We start from the raw sequence: 27431 nt of genomic DNA on the forward strand, positions 1-27431 counted from the left end.
ATGTTGCTATATGGTTGTACTTGTACAAACCGAATAAAGCATTTTGAAACTGAAACTGATTGATTGTAGTATACTCACCTGATGAGAGGATGCAGAAGTGTTAGAAAGGCCCACATCATCTTCAAAGCCGGCTGCATAATTTACAAAGCCAACACACCCTGCTTGATGCTTATCTGCCTAAAACAAGCAGAAGGCCTTTTCCAGCTTTGGCTTCAGGATCTCAAGCGGCATCCCTGTATCCATCAGGAACGCTCCAACAGTTCACACTGAATTTACAGTCCTCAAACTAGCTACCTTTTCTATCATCTTTATGCTGGTCTATGACCCTGTACAATGCTCCACTGACTTTGGCTCAGTTCTTGCTAAAGAACTACAACATTCATACATGCTAAATATTCATCTTTGGCAGATGGATGGCTGATTGCGAGGAGCCACAACATGAACCATCCTAACCCATCCTACCCCATGCCCAGGTCTCTTGTCTTGACAAGAGCTGACATTAAGATTTTCTTGCATATGCACCAGGTAGTGACTCATCGCTACAGATTGTCCAGACCCAAACTAGGAAGGTTCCCTTGGATTTTCAACACCCTACGCCTTCCAAAGAAGCCTCGTGCAACTTCACAGCAGGCAACACCCTACGCCTTGCAAGGAGGCCTCGTGCAACTTCACGGCAGGCAACACCCTACGCCTTCCAGGAGGATCTTACAACTTCACGGCAGGGAACACCCTACGCCTTCCAGGAGGATCTTACAACTTCACGGCAGGCACACCCTACGCCTTCCAGGAGGATCTTACAACTTCTCTGTAGACAACACCCTGGGTTTAAAAATGCACTTCATGATCAATACACATACATTCTACAGCTGGAGTCCAAAGGTCACCAACCTTCATACTACACCTGTGACAAGATTCAGTGACACTTAGAGTTCATCAGTTTGTGACATCCCTGATTCCAAATAACATGTTCACACCAGACCTGATGAAGAAAGTGCTTCTCCTGAGATGCTGCTATTTCAAAGCAAAGCCGAGAAGGGCCCTGAAGAATACCAATGGACTATTCAGCACTGACAGAACCAACACATCCTAAGTTATTTTTTATCTTTGAATAAATATTTTTGCAAATCACGGCTTTGCAAACTGGTGATGGCTGGTGTCATAGTTAGGGCATAAAATGTCATGCCAGTGTTCATTTTTTTTTACCCCTTTTGGAAAGGTTTCTGTAGCATAAGAGAGTCACTTAACACCAAGTCTTGTTGGAGCAGGAAGCAATATTAAACTGAGTGCTGTAGTACTGTGAAAAGCATACACTAAATAAAGCAACTGCACCTAGAAAGAAAACCTAGCTGAAAATAGGTAAAGACCTCTATTGTCAGCTTTCAAGGCTTCTTCTGACTTGGTGAAAGGCATTTCCAATATGAAGGTCTCTTTGTGGTGCCAGGATTGTAGCAGCTACAGGTGCTACTGTGGTATCGGTCAATTCTATGTGATGTCACCGCGAGCAGCTCCATTACATGCGGAGCCGCTGGGGGGGAACACAGCTACCTGCTTTATCCTCTCACAGACATGGACCGTGGAAATACTGGGAGTGCTACCTTTGGCAGGAGTGCCGAATTTTCTATATATTCAACAAAGCAGTGCCTTACACATTTTTTATTTCTACACATTAGCAAACAAAATTCGTTCTTACTTATTTGCAATCGCCAATCGCCTTTCACTGGCAAAATTATGCCAGAAATAACACAAAACGCTCATCAATCAGCTTATAATCGAAGTTACATATTTTATCAATATTTTTCCTAGGTTTGTTAAAAAAAATACATTTCCATCCCCAGGTCCTATTAAAAATAAAGGAACCAACATGCTTCATCTGTGCGCACCCTTTCCTTTTGCAAAGTAATGTCATGTCTTGGTCCCCTTTCTACTTCAGTGCTATAAAAATAGTCTGTCTCCCTGGTTATTCTAAAAGAGATACATGAGTAGACATTGCTAAGTTTGACCACCACAATCGGTCACCATCTTTATAAAATATGCATAACTTGATGACATGATTTAATTGTTTGCACCCATTTGGGGAAACAGACGGCAGCCTCAGAAGGGCGGGCGGAGTGAAGATTGACAGATCTACAGCCAATAGGACATCTAGCGCTAGGCTAAGCTGCATATTAAACTACAATCCACCCCTCTGGTCTGAGGTATTAGTTATTCTGCTGTTCTTTTCTGCACAAAGTAGTCCCAATGGAAGAGGTGGCTCTTCATGTCTGACTGGCAGCGGTGTTGGCAGTCGCATGAGTGAGCTCCTGCTCCGAGTGCCAATCTTTCCGTGGCACCCCAATGTGTGTCGCCCCCTCTGCCAAAGGTTCCTCTGGGGGGCCAGTGTTGATTACATGCAGCATCTTTCTCTTCTCCAGACCACAGTCTGGCTCCTCTTGGCCTTCAGGGCCCTCCTGGCTTTCCAAGTCACACATCTGACCTTCACCAAACTCCATAATAGTTGGGAGGTTGCCCTGCTTTGGACATCGCTTCTTCAGGCTGACCAGGAAGGCCTGTGGCAACGAGAAGATGTCCACGTTGTTGCCAAGATCAATCCAGGTCACGCTTGGAAACTTCTTGAGGTCTTTGAGCATGTCCGTCAGCTCGCGCAGGATGGCTTTGGTAAGCCGGTTGCCGTTGAGCGCAAGCGTGGTCAGGTGTGGCAAGGCACTCAAGACGGGCAGAAGCTGGAGCAGCAACTCGTCCGTCATGTCTGTAAAGCAGAGCTCCACGTTCTCGATGTGCTCGGAGCTGTACTGGAGGTACGCGATCAAGCGGTCAAGATCCTTCATGGTTAGAGGAATCCCAGACAGATCCACGGTGTTGTTTCGAGGAGTGCCCACCAGGACGGCTTTCAAGCTGCAAAGAACAGAAAAGAAATATTATTTCAAGGCATTGCATATGTCTCAATAGCATGCTTTATGAACTGGGAAATAGTGAGAGGAGATAATGTGGGGCTGTAAGACCAGTGTACACATGCTAAAGTGAAATAAGGTACAACATGAATGCTTCAAACTACTATCAAGCTATAGGGCTGTTCTACTTCAGAGCCATGCTCCAGTATTACTTTGCCTATTTCATTTAATTAGATTGCATTGAGCTAGATAGATTCCATCAACATTTAACTTCTTTTCAGATGGAGATATATTTTGATTAATTTATAGATAACAAAAGCTGAGCTTCACCTTGCTGGACACAAACTTCCTGCCTCACATATTAATAGAGCAACAATTTGTCTGCAAGACTTTTTTACCCGATGAAGTATGAAACAAGCATTGGCAAATCCAATAGGTCTGGCATATAACTGAAAGTACCTCGTCCATTTTTTTGGGTTGAGGTACTCAATATCTCAGAATGCATGCACTCTGTCACTCATCCTTGCACTCATACAACCATTTATCCCCTCACTTTCTCATTCTTACATTCATTCACTCACCCTTAAACAATGATACATACACACGCAAACTCAACAAGTAAATACAACATAAATAAAAAGAATAAAAGTAGAAAAAGAAGCATGCTGCTGCCTAAATGTGTGGAGCATGTACTAGCAATGAAACATAAGTAAAAAATAAAGCAGGGAAGGGCAATCTATGAGATTTCACTGCGTCACTTTTAGGATGCTGTTGCGTCAAAATCTTGCGCCTGCCTCACAGCAGGCGTAAGACTGACGCAAGCCCTTTCACATGGGGCTTTCCCCATGTGAAAGGACGCATTGCTGGAGTTGCGTCACTTTTGTGACACACTGCAGCAATGCGTCACTTTTGCGCTTACAGATGCGTCAGAAATACTGACGTATCTGTAAGTCCTTGCGACATGATGCATCATACATTAAATATGACGCATCATTGGTGTCGCAAGGAGTGCGCACTGAAAAGTGACGCATCGCTGTTTTCACGCAGCGATGCGTCACTTTTCATAAATGAGGCCCCAAGTGTCTGTAACATATATTCTTCACTATTAATAAGGTAGCCATGCTGCCTTTCTTGCGGTTTCTTTTAATAAATAGATTAGACATAAGGCATCAGACATAACGTTTTCCAGTTAACTGATCAGGCTTGTAGTTTGCGTCACCGTAGTGGACACTGGTGAATTGTACAAAGCACTTTGCTGCCACAAAGCAATCACCAAGCATGCATGCATAAAATCAAAAAGATCTATAAAATGACATTTGGCAAAATAATACACAGCTCCTTCTAAGTGTGCCTAACGATGACTGTTGCCGTGCAAATTCTTCGTAAGGGTTTTTTGAGATGTGTCTTCAACACCAAAACTCTTGCCTCTCACAGTAATCTATGAGACTACACATAACAAAATATACTGTTTACAGGCTTTAGCACACAATATTAATCCATCCTAAAAGATCTACTGGCTGGAACAGATGATTGTCACTGTAAACAGGTCAGGCCTACTGCATTTGTTGTAACTTTTCATAATAAACAGATCAGACCTATACCATCTGACAACATGTTTCCCAGTGAAGCAATCAGATGTATTTGATTTAGCATTGGGTCGTCACCATAACACACGTAAAGCCTTAATCCTTGGCTCCTTCTCGTGAAAAAATCAGTCCAATGCTGCAGTGTCAAGCCAGGCCTTAAAAATTAACTTGAACCAGCCTGTTTTAAAGAAGACAGTGCATTTTATAAATAAGTTCAATCAATAAGGACTAGCTTATTTGTGGAGTGACTCAGGACTGTATGGTAAAGTGCAAATAATTTTGGTTTGTTCATGAAGCCCTCACCCACCAACCTAGTTGGTGGCATGCTTCATCATCAGGCCCACCCAGTGACACCGAATGTGTCCCGGGTGTGCTTCGACACCTGAATACAGCGGAGCAGGTATGTTGCTGAGTGTGCAGTGTAGTGACGTGAAGGTGAAAGTTTAAAAGCTATGCAGTGGTCCCAGTACCTGAGGGTAACTTAAACTTTAATGACTGGGCCTCCGATAGCATTAAAAAAGGCTGGTGGATGTGTAGGAGAAGTAGTTATGGCCTCCTGCATCCAGGTGTGGTCTACATGTTTCAGCCAGGCCTTTATGATTAAACTGGCTTTCCTCAGGACCAATAAATAAGTGGTGGTGCAATTTTAAATTAAGTGAATGTGTAAATTGAATAAATATGTAGCACTTGCTAAGGTGGTGTATGTGTGCGAGGGGGATTCCCTCTTGAGCATCACTGGACATATAACATGTATGACACTACAAACATACAGGGGAGAGTCTTAGCATGGTTGCTATAATCACAATACAGCGTAATTGCCGATTTCTAAAGTGCAGTTTTGACGATAAAAATGCGGCAAAAGGTGTAACCATACTGGTGGTATGGTAAAGGTGAAGGTTTAACAAGTTATGCATGAGTATTTGTGGTGGGCTGGACAGCGTAAGCGACACTCACAAATAATGGGGTGGTACATAAAAAATAGGTATTCTCACACTGGCTATTTGCCGCAAATGCCTCATGGAGTCGCCCGGCAGAGGTTTTGACCCTAGGGAAATGAAGTGTCTGTGAATAAAGAGCAACCTGCAAGGGAAAATGGTGGCTTACCCGGGCTGTTGCTGAAGTACATGGTACTCACTAAACTGTCGGTCGGGACCTGCAATAAACCTGTTGTTCTGGCGTGGGCCTCCGTGGGACTGTCTCGGGTTACAAAGCGGCCTTAAGTATTGCCTGGTTTCATTTTGCTCACCTGCAGTTGCGGAGATATGGAAGAGAGACTGCCCTAGCTGAGTCACGCACAGCCTGCGCGTGTGCAGGGGGGCAAGTGATGCAGATTTCGCGCATGCGCGGAACGTCTAGTTCGTGCATGCGTGACGCTGCTTGTGGAGCGCCTGCGCGATGGGAGCTGCACCGGCAGATTGCCGAAAAGTGTTGGGAATTAGTTCAGACACTGGTCTTGGCACTTTTTAAGGTTGGCCCAAAGGTGGTGAGCACATATAGCAATGAACGCGTGGACATGAGGGCCAAGACTGGCCAGGATAGTTGCTGCAGGCCAAGTTTGGCCATTAAAGTGTCTGCAGATCACAGGGGAGAAATTAATGGGAATCTGGAGGTAGTGTCATCATAAAAAATATTGTTGTGATTCACACCCGAGTCTGCAGTTAGCAGCAGAGTGGAGGAAATCACAAAGTAGTGTCATACAACGTTCAGATCACGTGCTGAGAATCACGGTTTTAAGGAGCTCCAGGGTATGGAGTCATTTAGGCCGGAATGTTGTGTAGAAAGTCTGTAGATCCATCTCTGCTCTTTGGTCAGTAGTATCCTTTCGTTGTCAGTGTGGTTGGCTGCAAACTGCCCAATGACAGTCCAGGTCAGGTCGTTGGGAGTGTGATGAATTGACAGGAAATGTTCTGTCAGTTTACTGATGTTTTTGCCACATCTAATCGTGCTCCTGTGTTCAACTACTCTAGTCCTGACTTTTCGCGTCGTCATGCTCACATAGCGGAGACCACAGGGACAAGAGATGAGGTACACCAAATTGCTGGAATTACAGTTAGTGTGTTGACGTTGGGACCATATTTTTCCTGGCTCAAGATTGAGATGTTTTTGTCTGTTTAGTGAGGTGGCACACACTGCAGTTGTTGCACGGGTAGTGGCCAGTCACTTTAGGTAGTCCCCATGTGTTCAGGTTTGCATTGTCAGCGGGTTTGGGACTAGCTCTTGGCCGTGTTGACACCAAATCGTCTTTTAAGTTGTTGGCTCTTTTGAAAGCAAAGCGCGGGGTCTACCAGTCTCTGGTTCCTGAGTTACTTATTTTCCAATGTCTGCAGATGATGCTTGAGACTTGGTTAGAAGCCGTGTTGTATGTGGTTACACACGTCAAAGGTGGTGTCTCTGGTCTTTTATAACTGTTTCCAGAAGGGACTCCCTATTTTGGTTGTGCGCCCTCTTGCAAGTTTTAGCAATAATGGCTTTGGGATAGCCACGTTCCTCTAGTTTGTGAGATAGGTCAAGAGATTGCTTTCTGAAGTTCTGTTATGTGGCTGCAGTTCCTGCGGATGCACAGGAACTGGTCAAAGGAAAGGTTCCCTCTAAGTGGTCTGGGGTGGAAGCTGTTGAAACGTAATAACGAGTTTCTAGCTGTAGGTTTATAGTAGGTGGTGGTACGCAGGGTGCCATGTTCTACTGTAATGTTGAGGTCCAAAAATGCCAAGTTGGTTGCACTGGAGGTTCTAGTGAACCTGAGGTAAGGATCTCGGCCATTGAGCCAAGTAAGGAATATGTAGGCTGTGGGGTTTTAGGTTTAAACCTATAATAACTGATAAAACCCCACTGAAAGAAAAATAGCCCTCACCGGTGAAAACATATAAACACTGAAAAAACACCTGCACAACCACAAACTAAATGCCATTCAAAGAAAGGAAAAAGAAAGTGAAAGAGTAATTTTGTTCTTACTATATAACTTTGTTATAGAAGCTAGCAGTAACAAAGACTGGCTAACATTATTCTGCTTGAGTTTTGCTCTTTAGGGATGCAACTAAAATATTGTTTCTTCTTCCTTGTTACTTTTTTCAGTTTTATGGCCTTTGGTCTAAGAATGCAGGGTTTAGTTTCATGTTTTAGGTCTAGTTTAATTATTTCATAAACTGTAGAGAATCAGGACATATCAAACTCATATTTGATATTTTGGCTGCATTTGATTCTTTCACTGATAGGTAAAATGGCTAGTTTCATAAAAATCTTTCCTACTATGTGTCATCACATTTACCCACAGAGAATGGGTAAAAACCCTTAATACATCAGACTGACGGTTCTCAGCCCAAGGGGCTATGAATGCTGAGAGGGCCCTTTCACAAGAGTTTACATGGGAAGGAAAGTGCAAGCGCACATGACCAAAGACTCACTGAAGAAGTATTGTAGGGTGTACCACAATAAGATTAATTTGCAAAAATCTCTTTGGACCTCAAATACACTATACGTACACTGTCTATATACCATGCTTTTTCAGTGCAGAAAGCAAGCAATGATAAAAGCAAAAAGTACAATAAACACCGGAAAAACACTTTTTCTGTTGTTTTTAGTGGCGTGAAAATGTGTAACCACTGATAACAACTGTTTTTTAAAATACTGAAAACACTGAAAAAACCCCACCAGAATTTGCCAAAAATAGAAACTGAAAACAGGACAGCCTAGGAATATGTTAAATGTCTCTAGTGTGCCCTCCCAGATCACAAAGATATCATCTATGTATCTGCGCCACGTTTTTATGTTGCATGAGTGAGGGTTGGTGAGTGACATGATATGTTCCTGCTCAAAGTGGTGGACGTATAGTCCCGCCACGCTGAGAGCAAAAACACTGCCCATTGATGTTCCGTTGGTTTGCAAGTAGTAGGTCCCTTCGTACTCGAAGTAGTTCTGCTTAAGTGCTAGGGCTGAGCAGTCTAGAATGAAGTGTCTTGGAGTGTGGTAGGTCCAGGTGGTTTGCATGAGTACATTGTGTAAGACTTGGAGTGTGGCGTCTTGGGGGAGGCTGGTGCAGAGACTCTCTTTATCAAGTCCCACCAAGAGTTGGGTTGTCTGGTCAAAGCTCTCCCCCTTGATGATATTGAGGAGATGCTTAGTGTCCTTAATGTAGGTGGGGGTCTGTTCTACCAATGGGTTGAGGAAGTAATCGCAGTACCTCGACAGGGGCTCCAATAGCGAGTTGATCCCTGATACTATTGGTCTTCCTGGGGGTGGTGTGATGCCCTTGTGTACTTTGGGTACAGTGTAGAGGTATGGGACTCTCGCATTTTTGGTAAGGAGGTATTCACCCTCTTGAGGGGAAATGTGCTCTGCATCGATGGCACCATTGACTTGAGTGTGTATATTGGTCTGTAATTCCGCTGTGGGGTCTCTGCTCAGGGTTCTGTAGTTGCGTGTGTCGTTGAGGAGTCTGCAACACTCTGTGTCATAGTCAGTTTTGTCCATCAGGAGGATCCCTCCCCCCTTGTCAGCTGGTTCGATGATCAGGTTGGGGTTGTTCTACAGACGCTTGATGACTTCTCAAGTCTTGTTTTGATAGATTATTGAAGCTTCCTTTGGGATTCAGTTTCTCTATGTCTGTGTAGACCGCTTGTTCGAAGGTAGAAATTTCAGCGGGTACACTGGTGGGTGGTGGCACAAAGGTGGATTTTAACCTTAGGCCTGTCTCATTGTTGTTGCTGGCTTCTTCATTTATGGGGACTTTTTCAAAAAAGGACTTTAGTTTCAGTTTTCTGAAAAACTCTGCCAGTTTGACATGGAGTTTGAATGTGTCCAGTCTGGTGGTTGGGACGAAGGAGAGACCTTTGTTGAGGACTGCTAATTCACCTTCTGTCACCAGTGGCTTTATAGGTTAAATACCAGTGGAGCTGGTATTTCATTGGTTACTGTTTGCTCGTGCCCGCTTGTTCCGGGGATTTGTTGCGTGTGTTCACGCTCACTGGATCCTCTTCTTCCGCCCAGTGGACTTGTTGGTGGTTTCTTCTCCTGCCGCGTGATCTTTGGCCTTGTCCTAAAAGAGGATGTCTTTGGTTCCCTTGGTAGAAAGGCATGGGGTCTGGTTGGTAGAGTGGTGGATACCCGTAAAATGCGTGCAGGATTTGCCCAAATGGAGGGGGTCCATAGTTATATGTATGTTGTGGTCCCTGCCAGGTTTGTGGCCAGCGTTGGCCTCTGCGTCCTCTGCCGCGTTGTTTGTTAGAGCCCGAGCTTGATACAGAGGCATTATCCCATGAGCTGTCACTGGTTCTGTCTGTCTTGATTGGTGCGACGTAGTCATCGTCAGCGTATGGGTATACTTTGGAGTAACTGAATTTTTTGAGGTCTTTCTGAAATTTGTTAATTTTGGCTTGAGTTAGGTAGTCTTTATATTCAGCCAACGCTGACCTCAAACCTGGCAGGGACCACAACATACACATAACTATGGACCCCCTCCATTTGGGCAAATGCAGCACGCATTTTACGGGTATCCACCACTCTATCAACCATGTCCTATGCCTTTCTACCAAGGGAACCAAAGACATCCTTTTTTAGGACAAGGCCGAAGATCACGCGGCAGGAGAAGAAACCACCAACAAGTCCACTGAGCGGAAGAAGAGGATCCAGTGAGCGCGAACATATGCAACAAATCCCGGGAACAAGCGGGCACGAGCAAACAGTAACCAATGAAATACCAGCTCCACTGGTATTTAACCTATCAAGCACACCGGTGACAGAAGGCAAATTAGTAGTCCTCAACAAAGGCCTCTCCTTCGTCCCAACCACCAGACTGGACACATTCAAACTCCATGTCGAACTGGCAGAGTTTTTCAGAAAACTGAACCTAAAGGCCTTTTTGAGAAAGTCCCCATAGATGAAGAGGCCAGCAACAGCATTGAGACAGGCCTAAGGTTAAAATCCACCTTTGTGCCACCACCCACCAGTGTACCCGCAGAAATTTCTACCTTCGAACAAGCAGTCTACACAGACATAGAGAAACTGAATCCCAAAGGAAGCTTCAATAACCTATCGAAACAAGACCGAGAAGTCATCAAGCGTCTGCAGAACAACCTCTCCCTGATCATTAAACCAGCTGACAAGGGGGAGGGATCGTCCTGATGAACAAAACTGACTATGACACAGAGTGTCGCAGACTCCTCAACTCTAGAGGGGTGGAGTATGGGAGCCATGCATCATTAATTGAACACAGGTGGGGTAGGTGAAGTTTAAGTTTGATATGAACACGCAGGGAGATCGCAGACAGCACGACGTTCGTGTTTTGGGGCAAGTAAATCATTCATGAAGCTGCAAGTGACCGTCAGGTAAATAAAGGGGGATTGAATCACTCTACCACGAGTGAGAGGGAAGATTAGGGAAGTAGTTAGTGGGGGGGTTGAGCGCTTGACATAAGGGTGCAAGTTTAGTTTATCTGTTTTGGGTCGTTTTGAGGTTTTCTGTACATGAAGTTCAGGGTGTGCGTATGATTGTTCTTGGGGAAGAGCGTGGGCACGAGGGAGTCGTGTGGGCAGTCATTTGTGGATACAAACTGGGTGGATTATGCATTTTGTTTAGATATAAAAGAGGTTTCAAAAAATATTTACAATAAGTTTCACCTTTATAGAATGTCAATTGCGGTGGTTTGATGCAAATTTTTAATTATTGTAGATACCCCTGAAGAAGCTCTTTGAGAAACCGAAATGCATTGGGTGATTTTAATATTATGGAGCAACGAAGTTCGTTTGCGTGCCCGTGAATAGGCCCGGATGGGCAATTCCTGAGCAAGTGAAGATACGTGAAATTATGTAACTTTGTGTCTTTGACGTGACGCATTAAGAAGAAATAAAACTGGAAAATAAACTGGATGAATTTGGACAAGCAACTGAGTTTGTGAATACGTTTATCACAAATGTGGATCAGGCTGTGCTAACCTTTGTGACCCACAAAGGGCGGGTCACCACCTAATGGCAGACTCCTCAACGACACACGCAACTACAGAACCCTGAGCAGAGACCCCACAGCGGAATTACAGACCACTATACACACCCTAGTCAAGGGTGCTATCGATGCAGAGCACATTTCCCCTCAAGAAGGTGAATACGTCTGTACCAAAATGCGAGAGTCCCATACTTCTACACTGTACCCAAAGTACACAAGGGCATAACACCACCCCCAGGAAGACCGATAGTATCAGGGATCAACTCGCTATTGGAGCCCCTGTCGAGGTACTGCAATTACTTTCTTAACCCATTGGTACAACAGACCCCCACCTACATTAAGGACACTAAGCATCTCCTCAATATCATCAAGGGGGAGAGCTTTGACCAGACAACCCAACTCTTGGTGGGACTCGATATAGAGAGTCTCTACACCAGCCTCCCCCAAGAAGCCACACTGTCCAAGACTGTAAAGTGTTAGTAAAAGGAAAGCAGATATAGCTTCAGGCAGGAAAGGTTTTCCTTCAACTTTGTATAATTTCCATCCATTTTTTGTATCATTCGTGATTATTTAACCCAATGCCCCCCCCTTAGAAAAACGGGATCTTTGTTGGACCAACCTGCACGATCAAGCAGCATCTCTGGATCTGCCCAACATTTGATTGGTCAGTTCAGGGTCTTTTAAGAATCTGGGCAGAAAAAGTTTTATCTCAACAAGGAACTATCCCTGGTTTCATTTCATTCTTTCTCAAATATGTGCCTTAATCTTCTAAAAAGACAAGTCTTCCTTGTAACCAGCACATACATCTTCTACAACAATGGGTCTTCTGGTCCATGGACCATAGGGGTCCACGACGCCTACTCAGGGAGTCGGTGAATGTTTAGGAAAATGAAACAACATTAACGGATTAATAATGTACATATAAAAAAGCAAAATTGAACATTTTGAAAGGCTTTGTAAATTAGAAGGAATTTTAAATTAGAGGCTAAAAATTAAGTTGGTGTCCTTAGCCAGATTTGTAGGAGCAGCGCAAGTGCAGCAAACAGTGGTATGTACAAGTGGTGGCATCAATTGCTATGTGATTCCAAAAAACAGGGCATAGTTAGGAGCAAAAAGACAAACGGAGATGCTAGGTATTCTAGTCTTTCTCTTTTAGAAATAAATCCAAGTTTTGAAACGTTACAACATTCCAGTCAAAATGTATGAATTTTTATATATTTTGTTTGTGAATTAAAGAAAATATTTCATAATTAGTGTATTGGTTTGATGTGTATTCCTTTATGTCGATATATATATTGACATTGACTTCTTTTTACAGGACATTGTTAAAAACTTACCGAGCTACCTCAAAGACACGGGGGACTTTTTAAACAAATTGGACTTAATCCAATGGCAAGATAATTGGTGTCTGTTGACTCTAGATATAGAGTCGTTATATACGTCAATAGACCACTCTAGGGGTTTAGAGGCTATCAGACATTATCTTGGTTTACGATCATGTGAATATTATACTCAACAAAATGTTATGTGAACTAATACATTGGTGCTTGCATAACAACTATTTCATGTTTGCTAAAGGAGTATGGAGACAGGTCCGGGGTGTGGCAATGGGATCGTGCTTCTCCCCCAGCTACGCGTGTTTACACGTGGGCTGGTGGGAGGAGCGCGGTCTCATTGGAACACCGGGATTTCAACATGTGCAATACTGGAAACGGTTTATTGATGACGTGTTCTGCATATGGGAGGGGGATGAGGAAAGTGCCCATACCTTTGTTGATGCACTAAATAAGAATCAGGAAAATCTTTTCTTCACCTCCAATATCAGCAAAGTGCAGGCAGATTTTTTAGACGTCCATTTAACCATTGAAAACAATACTGTGACCACTTTTTTATTTCGAAAACCAACAGCTGGAAACAGTATATTACATGCCAGTAGTAAACATCCTCAACATGTGATTACCAATGTTCTATATGGTGAATTGCTGCGTGTTAAAAGAATAAGCAGTACTCCTGAGATATTCGAACAGGAAGGCCATAACACAATCAACAGATTTAAAGCTAGAGGTTACAGCGATAAAGTTTTGAATAGTGCTTTGAGACGTAGCCGTGAAAAATCTAGGGAATCATTACTTAGATCAGAAGCACTAGAGCTAACAACAGACAATAACACTCCTCGCTTAATTCTGACCTATAGCAAGCAAGAAAGACAAATTAGGTCTATTGTCAAGAAACACTGGCCTATCCTTATGACAGATGGTTTCTACAATGATACATTACCAATCACTCCCACAATAACCTACAAAAAATCTCAAAGCATGCACAACAGTCTGGTGAAAAACAGTCCAGAGCTAGGTAGTGGCAGCGCCTGGCTAAAACAGAAAGGTTTTTTCAAATGCTCCTCATGTAGGGCGTGCAAGTTAGGTGTAAACACCACTCATTATAGCACACCTTTTAGTTCCATCAGAAAAGCTATCCGGGGTAATTACAATTGTCACAGTGAGTTTGCAGTATATGTCCTGACATGCACCTGTGGCCTACGATATGTAGGCAGTACGAAACTGCAGGTGCATGTCAGGATCCTGCAACACTTACGGGCAATAGTAAATAATGACAACACATACCCGGTAGCACGCCACTTCAGGTCAAGTCACAACAATGACTTGTCAAAGTTGACATACTTTGTTATAGAGGTGTCAACCGGGGAGGAGACAGAGAGAGATTACTGAGGAAGAAAGAAACAGAATACATAGTTGAGCTGGACAGTAAATATCCCAACGGACTGAACACAACAGAAGATTTACATCACTTGTTATAATTATTCACATGATTTCTGTCCATTTTGTGTGTACTACAGGCTACTTCAACAGTAGATATAGAACGAACATTTATGTGTTTTTTTTATATCTCATTTTTTAAGGTCTTCCAGAACTACAGAATTCGTATGAAATACAGAAAATTTAACTGCATCAAGTTGCACCTTGGGTGAAATAGTTGAGAAATTTCAACTTAAATGAAAATTAAAGCTGATACTAAGCTTCGTAATTGTTAGACTCTCATCCCAATACTATGTACGTATTAATGAGTATTTACTTTTTGTTATCAACAAAAAGGTTTTTTCTGCTTTCACTGTTTTAATATTATCACGTTACAACTTTTATTTTAGTAATCACTTAGGGTTTGATCAATATTATGGGCACTTGGAGCACTTTTGATATATTCAAACATGGATTATGATCTCATATATGAATTCTGAAAACCAGTATACATATTATTATTGAGTACTGTGACATTAAATCATGAAATTTGGATGGTTATATATTTAAATTGTGAATATAGATGTATATAGATATATTATATGTAAATGTATGTATATAGGAAATATGTATGTATATATTTTTCTACGTGTATATACATTGTTTCAATTTTTTGCTGGATTGTTTTATTAATGATGTTATTTGTCATGACTTCGGAAATCAGGAGTGGAATATGAGAAAGAAATGGTTTATGCATTCATGCAGTTACATTGTTTTCCGTGCCCTTTAAGTTTAATATGGGTGTGCACTTACTAGAAGCATTGATGAGTATTTCATCTATGTCTATGCACCATGTGATTCACAAAGGAGGTGGAGCATCACGTAGTAAAAAAAATGTATATAAATGTTTGCTGACCAGGGGCCTCATTTATGAAAAGTGACGCATCGCTGCGTGAAAACAGCGATGCGTCACTTTTCACTGCGCACTCCTTGCGACACCAATGATGCGTCATATTTAATGTATGGCGCATCATGTCGCAAGGACTTACAGATGCGTCAGTATTTCTGACGCATCTGTAAGCGCAAAAGTGACGCATTGCTGGAGTGTGTCACAAAAGTGACGCAACTCCAGCAATGCGTCCTTTCACATGGGGAAAGCCCCATGTGAAAGGGCTTGCGTCAGTCTTACGCCTGCTGTGAGGCAGGCGCAAGATTTTGACGCAACCGCATCCTAAAAGTGACGCAGTGAAATCTCATAGATTTCACTGCGTCACTATTACGAGGCTTTTTGCGGGGGAACGCCCCCTCTGCATACATTATACCTGACGCAGGTATAATGTGGCGCAGGGGTTTAAAAAGTGACGCATCTGCCTAGATGCGTCACTTTTTAAATATGGCGCAACAAGGCGCATGTTTTACGCTGCCGATGCGTCACAAAAAGTGACGCATCCGCAGCGCAAAACTGACGCAAGGCCTCATAAATGAGGCCCCAGGTGTATGGTGTGTGATCAAGAGCACTAGTTGCTCGAAACGCGTCGCCTGAGAGGTTGAAATAAATCTCCCTTACTGCAGCCTTGGGTCCGTGTCTTCATTGCAGGAGTTTGCTGATTTGAAGATTTTGTTCGTATACATATATATATATATATTGTGTATATTCTTTTTTTTTAGGTTCAAATCGTAGAAACTGCTTAGGCGGGCGTCCCCATCTTTGAATAGTGCTTCAGAACGGGGCCACAATTTTCAAAAGGTTAAGAAACACTGGTCTAAAAAAAAATAAAAGAAACAGCAGGTCCCATTACGAAAGAAAATTGTGGAAATGTAGTAATGTCACCAACGGGTACAGCTTCATGGTTACCGCGCAGATAAGGCCCCGCCGCAGAAAGTTAGCAAGGGCTATGGGAACCGACACGTTTTCATAGATGTCTAGAAATTCTCAAAATAGTGAAAAGGGGCACAATTCTAGCATTTATTTATGTTATGTAGTGAAGTTGTTTCATTACAAAAACATAAGAGCACGGAAACAAAAATAGGTCTCGTGCTGGTATGTGACTGAGCTGTGCTCATTGATAAAGTTGTACAACATACGTTGTATACCGTATTTGTTATTCAAGTATACATTTCTTATCAACATATTGGAATAAAAAGGACCATGCTTCCCTTGAGCAAAAAAATGGTCTCAGTGATTTAAATCCCATAAAGCAATTCTGAAAATCACTGCCCAATGTGCTTTGGATGAGAATCGGTTCATAGTCTTGCTAATACCAAGCTGACCACTAGAGGTCGCTGGCATAGAAGAGAAATGAGTGAGGGGAGGTTGCATTGACCCTAGGTTCATGCAATAGATGCAAACTCGTTTATCACTCAGGTCCTAGATGTCTTTATTGATTAGCAGGTCAGATTACAACTGTATACCATTGACCCCTTTCTATCCTCCAATTTTGGAAAACCATCTCAAGGTACATGGTTTGTACTCAACATTAGGTCAACTGGGAGGCATTGAAAGGCCAAAGAAGCCATCCCTAAATCTAATAAGCAATTTGCTCTCAAACGAGGTGTTCCGTGTTCGTATTACATAAAATCCAGCCAGATCACAGTTTAATTTACAATCAATATCCCCTAATGAAGGAACAGGACCGTGAGCTGTGAACACTGCACGCAGTGATGGGAGAACAGAGTGATGAGCCGGTGACCTCTGTGGCTTCGGGGTCTCCTTAATCCGAAATCTAGCCTCCATCTTGTTAGGCTTCATCAACAGCATTAAATTACAATCGATCTGAGACATGTCAAATCTGTCTAGAAGATACTGTTTTGGTGTGATACGATACGTGAGCTACACAATAATATGTAACCCATCTCTGTATTTTACGAAGGCAAGGATTCTCAAAGAAGTGCTTTTTTTTTTTTTTTAGAAAACAAGGAACATAAACAAGTACATAAACCTGTATATAATTTTAATACAGTCTAGTTGTGACCTCACTACTCGCCTGTAAGAAAATGAGATAGCTACTTCACTGTAATAAGTCATTACAGTTGAGTTGTGTCGTCACAATGCCTCTGCCCGAGACAGAGACCCCGTGACAGGAGGCAGATCCCTAAGCAGAATCACAAGGGGTGTTTAACCAATGAAAGTCATTTCTAGAGTGTCAGCTCCCCAGCACTATTCTACGATGAAAATGGAGTCATTAGCTGATAAGGGTACATTTATATCGCTCTGTTTGTAAATATACCGCTTGCTGGGGGGAGGTCATTACAAGTAAGCAAGAACGTATCTGCAACACGTTTTGAGCCACTCGCCTTTTGTAAGGAAGTCCCATTATAAGGACATTGCATGTTATACATGGAGTTACTGGACTTTATAAAGGAATTTCATATTGACGTGCAATATACATGCAATACCTAAGGGTATACTTTATGTATTTTCTGTCTAGTAACATGCTTGTTTTCTTGTTTCAAAGACTGCTGCGTCTTGGGGCAGTCACTTTTCCAACTAACCCCCGAGCCCTTATGCTCCTCAATAATACATTCCGTAACAGCAACTTAGCATTTTACTTTGTTTACACTTAACTTCTCAAGAATGACTCTTCCGTTGACTGTCCACGTATCCTAGCGTGATGTGTCCCCAGGATCAGGGCGCAAGGAGGCGTGTCTGCGTCACTGGGGAACGCTGCCCTTTCAGCTTCAATGTTCCCCACAGCATAGGGTGACCAACCGTCCGTAAATTTCACGGACAGTCCGTAATTTTGGCTGTCTGTCCGTTGTCCGTGAAGGATTCTTTAACGGACGCCATTTGTCTGTAATTTTAACCGGGCACAGCTTGCCCCCACCTCCCTTCTTGACTCCGATGCTGTATGAAAGCTCAGACCCCCAGCAGCACTGTAGAGGCACAGCGGGATGGCAACCCTCACACCTACAGCCCTTGATGACCTGTTAAGCGGTGCTTGAAGGTGACAGAGGGAGGGGCTGCAGGTTCAGGAGCAGGGGGCATCCATTCACATGCAAACAGCCCTGAATGCGTCTTGTATCTGCTATTTAGAGGGGGGCTCACACATTCCATTTCTACCCAGGGCCCCAAACATCCTAGACTCGGCCAGATTACACCCCTGATTACACCGAGGCAGCACCTGCTTCTCTTCACCGAGCTTAATTACTGTCACTAATTTGTAAGCAAACCTCGGTTCTTCAAACATGCATAATGTAATACAATAAAGAAATGGCACAATTGCACCCACACTGATTAACAAAGTATGGAGGACAATCAGTTCAATCAGTTCTCTTAGAATATCTCCTGTAAGTACTTTATATCACAGTGGGGGATGGCATTTTGGACAGAGAGCCTGTCTTCTCGTTGTCTTGTGCAGGAGGGGGCGAGAAGCCCAAGATGATACTAGAATACTGCATGCCCACCCCTGTGCCCACCCTGGTGGATCACGTTCCCTCTCCTGTGATGACTCCTGCTCCTGTCCCCCATGTGGTGGCTCCAGTCCACCCCCGCCTGTGATGGCTCCTGTCCCCCATGTTGTGGCTCCAGTCCCCCCTGCCTGTGATGGCTCTTGTCCCCCCCTGTGGTGGATCCTGTCTCCGCCCTGGGTGGCTTCTGTCCCAGTCCTGGAACGGCCCCTGCAGCGAGGGTGAAGTTCTTGATGGGCCTCTTCTCAAAAGGGCTCAGCTCAAAATTAATATGGAAAGGTGGGTGAGTTAGTAAGTGAAGGGATGTGTGAGTGGCTGGATGAATTAGTGAAATGGTGAATGGATGAATGAAAGATTGAATAAATGGATAATGAGAGAGGATAGATGGATTGATGAGTGAGGGGAAGGATGGCGAGAAAATGTAAATAGCGTGATGTATGGGTGGAAGGGTAGCTGGATGAAGGATGAGGGGAAAGATGGATGAGGGGAAGGATGATGGATGGAGGGGGAAGGATGGATGGATGGATGAGGGGAAGGATAAATGGATGAGGGGAAGGATGGATGGATGGAGGGGAAGGATGGATGGATGAGGGGCAGGATAAATGGATGGGATGGATGGATGGGTGATGGGATGGATGGATGGGTGAGGGGAAGGATGGATGAAAGGAAGGATGGATGAGGGGAAGGATGGATGGATGACGGGAAAGGATGGATGATGAGGGGAAGGATGGATGGATGATGAGGGGGTGGGTGGATGGATGGACGATGAGGGGGTGGGTGAAAGGATGGATGGATGGATGATGAGGGAATGGAGGGATGATGAGGGGGGGTGAAAGGATGGATGGATGATGAGGGGAAGGATGGATGGATGGATGAATGATGAGGGAAAAGGATGGATGGATGATGAGGGAAAAGGATGGATGGATGATGAGGGGAAGGATGGATGGCTGATGAGGGGAAGGACAGATGGATGGATGGATGGATGGATGGATGATGAGGGAAAAGGATGGATGGATGATGAGGGGAAGGATGGATGGATGATGAGGGAAAAGGATGGATGGATGATGAGGGAAAAGGATGAATGGATGATGAGCGGAAGGATGGATGGATGGATGATGAGGGGAAGGGCAGATGGATGTATGGATGATGGGTGGGTGGGTGAAAAGATGTATGGATGGAGAGTGGGTGAAAGGATGGATGGATAAGTGGGTGGGTGAAAGGATGGATGGATGGATGATGAGTGGGTGGGTGGGTGAAAGGATGGATGGATGATGAGTGGGTGGGTGAAAGGATGGATGGATGAGTGGGTGGATGGTGGGTGGGTGAAAGGATGGATCAGTGGATTGGATGGTGGGTGGGTGGGTGAAAGGATGGATGAGTGGGTGGGTGGATGGTGGGTGGGTGGATGGATGATGGGGGGTAGGTGGATGAGTGAAATGATGGATGGATTGATAAGTGCAAGGGTGAATGAATGGAGATATGAGTGAAAGGGTGGGTGTAAGGATGGATGGATGAGTGAGTGAAAGGTAGGGTAGATGGACAAAAGAATGAATAGATGTGTGAAGGAGTGAAATGATAGATGGATGAGTGATGGGGCGATGGATGGATTCATGAGTGGATGAGTAGATGGATGGATGGGTGGGTGGATGGATGGATGGAAGGAATGCTAAGTGAAAGGGTCGATGGAGAGAGAAAGGGAGGATGGATGGATGACTAAAAGAGTTGATGGGTGGAAGGATTAGTAAGTGAAAGGATGGCTGGATTGGTGAAAGGGTAAATGGCTGAATGGATGAGTGAATGGATGGATGGGATGAAGAGTGGATGGATAAGTGTACAGATGGATAGGGTGAAAGGGTGGATGGATGGATAATGGAGAATGAGTGAAAGGATGGATGAGGGTATGGATGAAGGGATGGATGAGTGAAATGATAGATGGAAGGATACATGATGGATTGGTTTGCAAATGGTTGAATATGTTTGGAAATGGCTGGGCTTACTTATATACTATTGCGCGACCTCTGATGTGTCTGTAAAACGTACCTATTGTCCTGAAGTTTTGTCCTGAATTTTGACCTCCTGTCCTGAATTTGTGTCCTGAATTTTGACCCTTTGTCCTGAATTTTTACACTCACCGTCCTGAATTTGCACCAATGCCAGTTGGTCACCCTACCACAGCAGCCAAGGCCAAAGCCATCATCTACACGTGATATCGCCGCAGGCCTAACTTTCAGAGAAGTAAACCATCTCTCAAACATGTCCCATGATCACAGACGTGTCCTGCCCCCTTATTCTGATGCAGCAGCAGCTCCACGGTAACAAAGCCAGAGGTACCTAGTGCAAAAACAAGCACTGGCACAGCAAATGGGCCTGGGATGCTTTAGGTGAATGTGTTCTTTGCAATGGCTATTCACCTTTGGTCCTTAAACTTTTTACTGGTGCAGAATTTGGTTGATCCGTGCGGCTTTACGCTTGATTCTGCAGCCCTATGTTTGATATTCACTTTCACCCACCACACAGCACCCTGAGCTCACAATTACACAACAGAAACACCCAGCACGAGGCGCACCACTGGGATCTGACCAGCCCCAACAAGAGCACCCTGGTAAATAGGGAGGCGCCCCACCTGCTTCTTGGGGCTGGAACAAGCCTTCCCTTCACCTCTGCATTTGCTGATTTCTTTTTTAAATAAACAGAGCAGAAACACAAACCGCGCACGCAGGATTAAGGGACACTGTGCTCTGACTAAGAACGCCAGGTCATGAAATAAAAGGAATCATTCTTCTACACTCTTTAGATTTCATTCCATAAGTTTGTGTTTTTTTTATCTGGATGCAGGCAGGAGCCCTCCTCCCCAGTGGACCAAGTAAGGCTGTTACACTATCTAAGCAAAACTGTCAGTCGGCTCTTGGAAATGCCTACACACAGCCTTCAACAACACAAAGGCGGCCACTTGACTTCTGCAAAAGCACTCCGGGTGCAGCGACTTTAATAAATTATGACTAGTTTCGATGCAAACAGTTTTCAGTTCAAATTTGCTAATTATTTAGTAGGAGGGAGACCAAGTGGTAAATTGATATGGAGAAAGCCAACCCCAGGGCACTTGTAAACAAGTCATCTCTCATGCTGGCACACATTGGAAAACGCTGAAATCCTGAATTAAAGCCAGGCTTTTCCTCGCTATGGCTTTAATATAAGAAGACTTCATCAGCTAGCTCGCCACCCACCCTCTCCAATGTGGATTCTGTAAATCCAACACGTTTTTTTCTCCCAAGATGCTGTAATGTCCAGCGAGGGCTGGTATCTGTAGTGCTGTTAGCACTCTAGTCGACGCACGCACACGCACCCCTACATCCGCAGGCCAGGCGTGGCCTGCGGGGTTGAATAAATGAAGGGCGTGCGCTCGTGCACGTCACTTCCGACTGGCACTGTGTGTATGACTCAGTCGCTGCTGCTGCGCGTCTCCACCCCTGCGCAAGCGACTGGTCAATAATCAGGCCGCCCTAAGGCCACACACACAGCCACACTACATTGGCGACGAGCGGAGGGGGCCCAACCCTCGCCCATACACCTGATACCCGACGGAGCGGTCTGCTCCCTTCCGCGGTGCCTACCGCGTGTGACCCAGCTGCTGCACCTGGTCCACAGGAGCCGGCGCGCTCCTCCCTGCTGACTTCTCACCTGCTGGGACGTGACCCTCCTCCCCTCTGCTGCCCCGCGGAAGGAGTGCTTGTCACCGCTGGCCGCCACCGCGCCTTCGGACCGCATACGGCGACAGGTTGCCGTCCACCACGCATCTCGCGTGGTCCGCGAGGCCGCCGCACCCTGCCATTCCTCATGCTTCTCACGTGTGAAGCGATAAAAACGCCCGGCAGAATCCCACGCATCTCGCGTGCAACGCGTTTCCGGCCTGCTGAGGCCTGGGGAAGCCTGGTGACGCCTGGAGGGGATACTGCTGGAGCTCTGGAGGCCTGGAAAGGAACCCCGGAGCGGCCCGACTCTCCCACTTCTGACCAGCCGCGAGACACGTGGTACAGACGGAAGACGCCGCGAGAGGAGGGCAAGCTGGGTGAATCCCTGCACAGGTACACGTGCTGCAGCGGCCTTACTAGGGGACTGTCCGAACTGGAGGCCTACCCTCACCTTAATTGGGAGTCGCCACCATGGGGGACGGAGATGCTGTGGCGCCTGTCATCAACATTCCCTTCCAGCACGCTGCAGCCGGGGTACTGCCACCCTTCAGCGAAGCGGTCGACCCATCCACGGCCTCGCCTCGATGGAAGATTTGGCTGGAAAGATTAGAAAATTACTTCGTGGTCACGAGGGAGACGGATGACACAGTGAAAAGGTCCCTACTTCTCCACTACGCAGGGGACGAGATCTTCAGACTTTTCAAACACCTCCCTAACACGGGCGCAGCAGCCAGCTATGCCGCCGCTGTTGCCGCCCTCAAGGGCCATTTTGATCCCCAGTTAAACGTGGACTTTGAGGTATTCAAGTTGGGGCAAGCACGCCAATGGGACGGAGAGTCCATGGACCAGTTCCACACCCGAGTCGGGGAGCTAGCCAGTTCCACCGACGAGGATCAGCCAAGGGCCATAAGGAGACAACTTATTTAGTGGTGCCGGGACAAAACGTTGAGAGGCCAAATCCTACGCAAACCAGGGATTTCTCTGGAAGACATCTTTATCCTGGCCATATCCCACGAGCTCTCAGACGCTAGAGCGACGGCTATGGAACAGGCCCTACACAAAACCCCCATCAAGACCGAAACTATCAAAGTAGAACGCGAAGACGCCGTGCGGCCCCGGACACGTGGTCAGGCACAGAAAGGATACCGGAGAAACTCACCTCAGGCCCGCTGTGGATACTGCGGCCATGAACCCACGCGGCTAAGGACTGCCCGGCCCAGGGACAAACCTGTGGGAACTGTGGGATCCCAAACCACTTCGTGTCAGTCTGCCGTAGGAAGAACCAGTCCAGGAATCCCAAGAAGTCATGGACGCCCATAAAAGCCGTCCGCCAGTTGTCGCTAAATGACCCGCCCCTGGAGAAGACAGAGAAACACTTACCCACAATCTATGACGATTCGGACTCGGAAGACGAGGAAGCATACGTCGTTTCTTTTGCCCGGGAACTTAAGCAGAGACGACGGCCACAACCGACATGCGTGGTGCAAATGGGACAAAATGAGGTGAAAGCCATCATCGACACAGGTGCCACCGTCAACGTCATGGGACTGCAACAATTTAACAAGTTACGCCCTCGGCCCGAGGTCCTTCGGTCCAAAACGAGAATCTTCGCCTATGGAGCGGATACACCGCTACCTCTCAAGGGAAAAATCGTGATACCTATCCGAGCGGATGAGGCGGAAATAATGGCAACAGTTCACATAATTGACCGGGAAGCCAACACCCTGCTAAGTAGCCACCCTGAAGAGGATCTAAAACTAATAGCATTCGCTAACCGTAATCGAGCCCACCAAGTGGATGAACTGCTGGAACGATTTCCTGAATTGTTCAAAGGACTGGGGTGCATTAAATGCGACCCCATCAAACTCCATATTGATAAATCCGTCTCCCCCACAGCTCTGCGCCACTGCCGGATACCATTCCACCTCCGCCCGCTGGTGGAGAAGGAACTTGAAAAACTTGAGAACCTTGGTGTCATCGAAAAGGTAACGGGACCCACCCCGTGGGTCTCGCCCATGGTCATTGTCGAGAAGCCCAAGCAACCGGGCGAAATTCGCCTGTGCATTGACATGCGACTGCCAAACACAGCCATCCGGAGGGGAAGACATCAAACGCCCACGATGGACGACATAGTGGCTGATGTAAACGGATCGAAATGGTTCTCAAAAATCGATCTCAATGCTGGATATCACCAATTACCCCTTGCGGAGGAGAGCCGCTTCATCACTACGTTCAGCACTCATCTCGGCCTTCGGCTTTACAAACGCCTCAACTTTGGCATATCCTCAGCGGCTGAGGTGTTCCAAAACACTATCAGAGAACTCCTATCTGGGCTGCCAGGAGTCATCAATGTCAGCGACGACATTTTAATCCACTCTGCCACCGCGTCCGAACACTACAAACACCTTCGAGATGTCCTGAAGAGATTGAGCACGTATGGAGCGACACTCCACAAAGACAAATGCCAATTCTTTCAATCATCTATTAAATTCTTCGGCTACGTCTTTAACCAGGAAGGAATTCAGATTGACCCGAGGAAATCCAAATCCATAAAGGACGCCCCAGCGCCAAAATCACCAACGGAGGTGAGAAGCTTCCTCGGGATGGCCACCTACTGTGGCCGATTCATACCAGGCCTAGCCACCCGAAGCGAACCCCTACGAGCGCTAACCAAAACGGACGCCACGTGGCAATGGGGCCCAAAAGAAAACGAAGCGTTCCAGGGCATCAAGGACGCTCTCCAGGAGAACGCCACGCTATCATACTTCGACCCTGAGAAACGTACCGAGGTGATTGTCGACGCCAGCCCGGTAGGTCTGGGAGCAGTCCTGACCCAGGAGCACGAGCCCGGCCAATGGACAGCACTAGCTTTTGCCAGCAAGGCCCCAACCGAGACCAGGTACGCCCAAATCGAGCGGGAGGCCCTGGCAATCAAGTGGGCCTGCAGTCATTTTCACCTATACCTACAAGGCCACTCATTCGTCATGGTCACAGACCACCAGCCCCTAGTACCTCTCTTCAAGGGCACCGCCCCGCACCCACCACCACGCATTGAGAGGTGGGTGATTCAGCTTCAATCGTATGGAATGGAAGTGGTGTATCGACCAGGAGCCAAAAATTCGGCTGACCATCTGTCGTGCCACCCGCTACCTCAAGAGCCGGCGTCCACTGATGACGACTGCAAGGAATACGCCCAGTGGGTAGCACTCACGTCCTGTCCCCAATGCATGACGATTGCTGAAATCAAGGAAGCGGCCGCTGATGATAACCCATACATGAGATCACTGCAAGCCGTTCCGGAAGGATCCTGGGCTAACTACCTACACCCTCCTAACACCTGGACAGCAGTAGATAAAGAGGCCCTCACAAAATTCTGGCAGTCCGTCATGAACTCAGCGCCACGGAAGAAGGTGTGCTGTTAAGGGGAACACGTTTGGTGATACCGCAGCGCCTCAGGTACCGAGCCACGCAACTTGCTCACGGTGGCCACCAAGGCACCACGAAAATGAAGGCACGCATGCGAGAGAAGGTGTGGTTCCCTGAACTGGAAGCCATGGTGGAGGATTATGTGAAGAGCTGCATGTCCTGCCAACTGACGAGTGATCCCCAGAGACTGGCCCCGATAATCACGGACGAAGCATGCACGACCCCGTGGACCAAAGTCAGCTTAGATTTCGGGAGTTTCCCGGGAGAAGGACACACACTGGTGGCTATCGACTCGTACTCAAAGTACCCGCTAGTCGAGAGAGTCAACTCCACGGCCTTCACGCATGTGGGGCCGGCACTAGAAAAACTGTTCTCCATGTTCAGTTACCCGGAAGAGATAAAGAGCGACAATGGACCACCATTCCAGGGAGCACAGTTCGCCACATTCCTGAAGGCCCGAGGTATCACACACCAGCGCATCACACCTCAGTGGCCGCAAGCCAACGGGGAGGCAGAAAGATTTATGCGGACCCTCAATAAGATGTTCCGGATAGCGGTGGTAGAGCAAGCCGATCCTGAACAAAGACTGCATGACTTCCTACGGGAATACCGAGGAACCCCTCACTGCACCACCCAGAGGAGCCCGTGGACCCTCATGTTCCAAGGCCAATGCCGAGACCTCCTTCCCGTTGCCCCGGAGGCGGTGCCGGCTTTGAACAACACAGATGAGACTCAGGAACGGAGGCGACAAAACAACCAGCGAGCGAGCCAGCACCGGAGAGCGACATCACGGCGACTGTGCCAGGGAGCTCAAGTAGTCATACGAAATAGACGCCCTGGCGGGAAGTTCCAGACTTTCTACGAACCGGGCCCATGGACCGTAACAGCCACGAAAGGGAACATGATGACCTCTAGAAAGGAGGGGGAGGAAGTGTCGAGGAACACCTCCTGGTTCAAAGTGATATCCCCTGGGCCGAGGACAAACCCAGAAACTATGGATGGAACCAGTGAACCACCCAGGGCCATGACACAAGAGGATGAAGGCAACTCATCAGCAGGGACCCGAGAGGTGGTGCCTGAGTCAGAGTGTGGATCACCAGCCATGTCAACACCCACCAGGGACACACCCCGCACCAGAGAACGCGGCAGAGGCAACATCCTGAGGTACAACCTGCGACCTAATCCACCCCCAAGTCAGAAGTTAAAGGACTATGCCTGTCAGCTGAGACCCTGAAGCCGTCACCAAGGGACACGCAAGTACAGAGCACCGTATTCAAATTGTGATATATACTGGGCATCTAATGTTTGGACATTGTGGAAAAGTTTGTATAGTTGGATAGGGATGTAGTGCTGTTAGCACTCTAGTCGACTCACGCGCACGCACACCTACATCCGCAGGCCAGGCGTGGCCTGCGGGGTTGAATAAATGAAGGGCGTGCGCTCGTGCACGTCACTTCCGACTGGCACTGTGTGTATGACTCAGTCGCTGCTGCTGCGCGTCTCCACCCCTGCGCAAGCGACTGGTCAATAATCAGGCCGCCCTAAGGCCACACACACAGCCACACTACAGTACCCACCGGAAGACACATAGCATGGAGCGGAAGAGGCAGTGGAGGCAGCCTCCGTCACTTGATGGATGCTGCACATTGGCACTACATGTCTTCAAATACCTCCTCTTTCTCTCATCTGTCCCTTTATGGGCCAAGGGATGCTGAGATGCCCGGGAGTCGCTGGTCCCCCACACCCTCA

The 27431-nt window shown here is 46.4% G+C and overlaps 1 protein-coding gene across 1 annotated transcript in view; it reads right to left on the bottom strand.

Moving 5' to 3' along the window:
• Window positions 1-1638: 1638 nt before the first annotated feature.
• LOC147663117 (leucine-rich repeat-containing protein 75A-like) overlaps window positions 1639-27431 on the bottom strand; it is a gene marked incomplete at its 5' end in the record, with an annotated part of 378173 nt that continues 352380 nt past the window's right edge. Inside the window, one exon of the mRNA XM_086950667.1 lies at window positions 1639-2892. Coding sequence (XP_086806793.1) covers window positions 2256-2892 — 637 coding nt within the window. The remainder of the gene's footprint in view (window positions 2893-27431) is intronic.

This window comes from Lissotriton vulgaris, unplaced genomic scaffold (genome assembly GCF_964263255.1).
Source record: "Lissotriton vulgaris unplaced genomic scaffold, aLisVul1.2 SCAFFOLD_1497, whole genome shotgun sequence".
NCBI lineage: Eukaryota > Metazoa > Chordata > Amphibia > Caudata > Salamandridae > Lissotriton > Lissotriton vulgaris.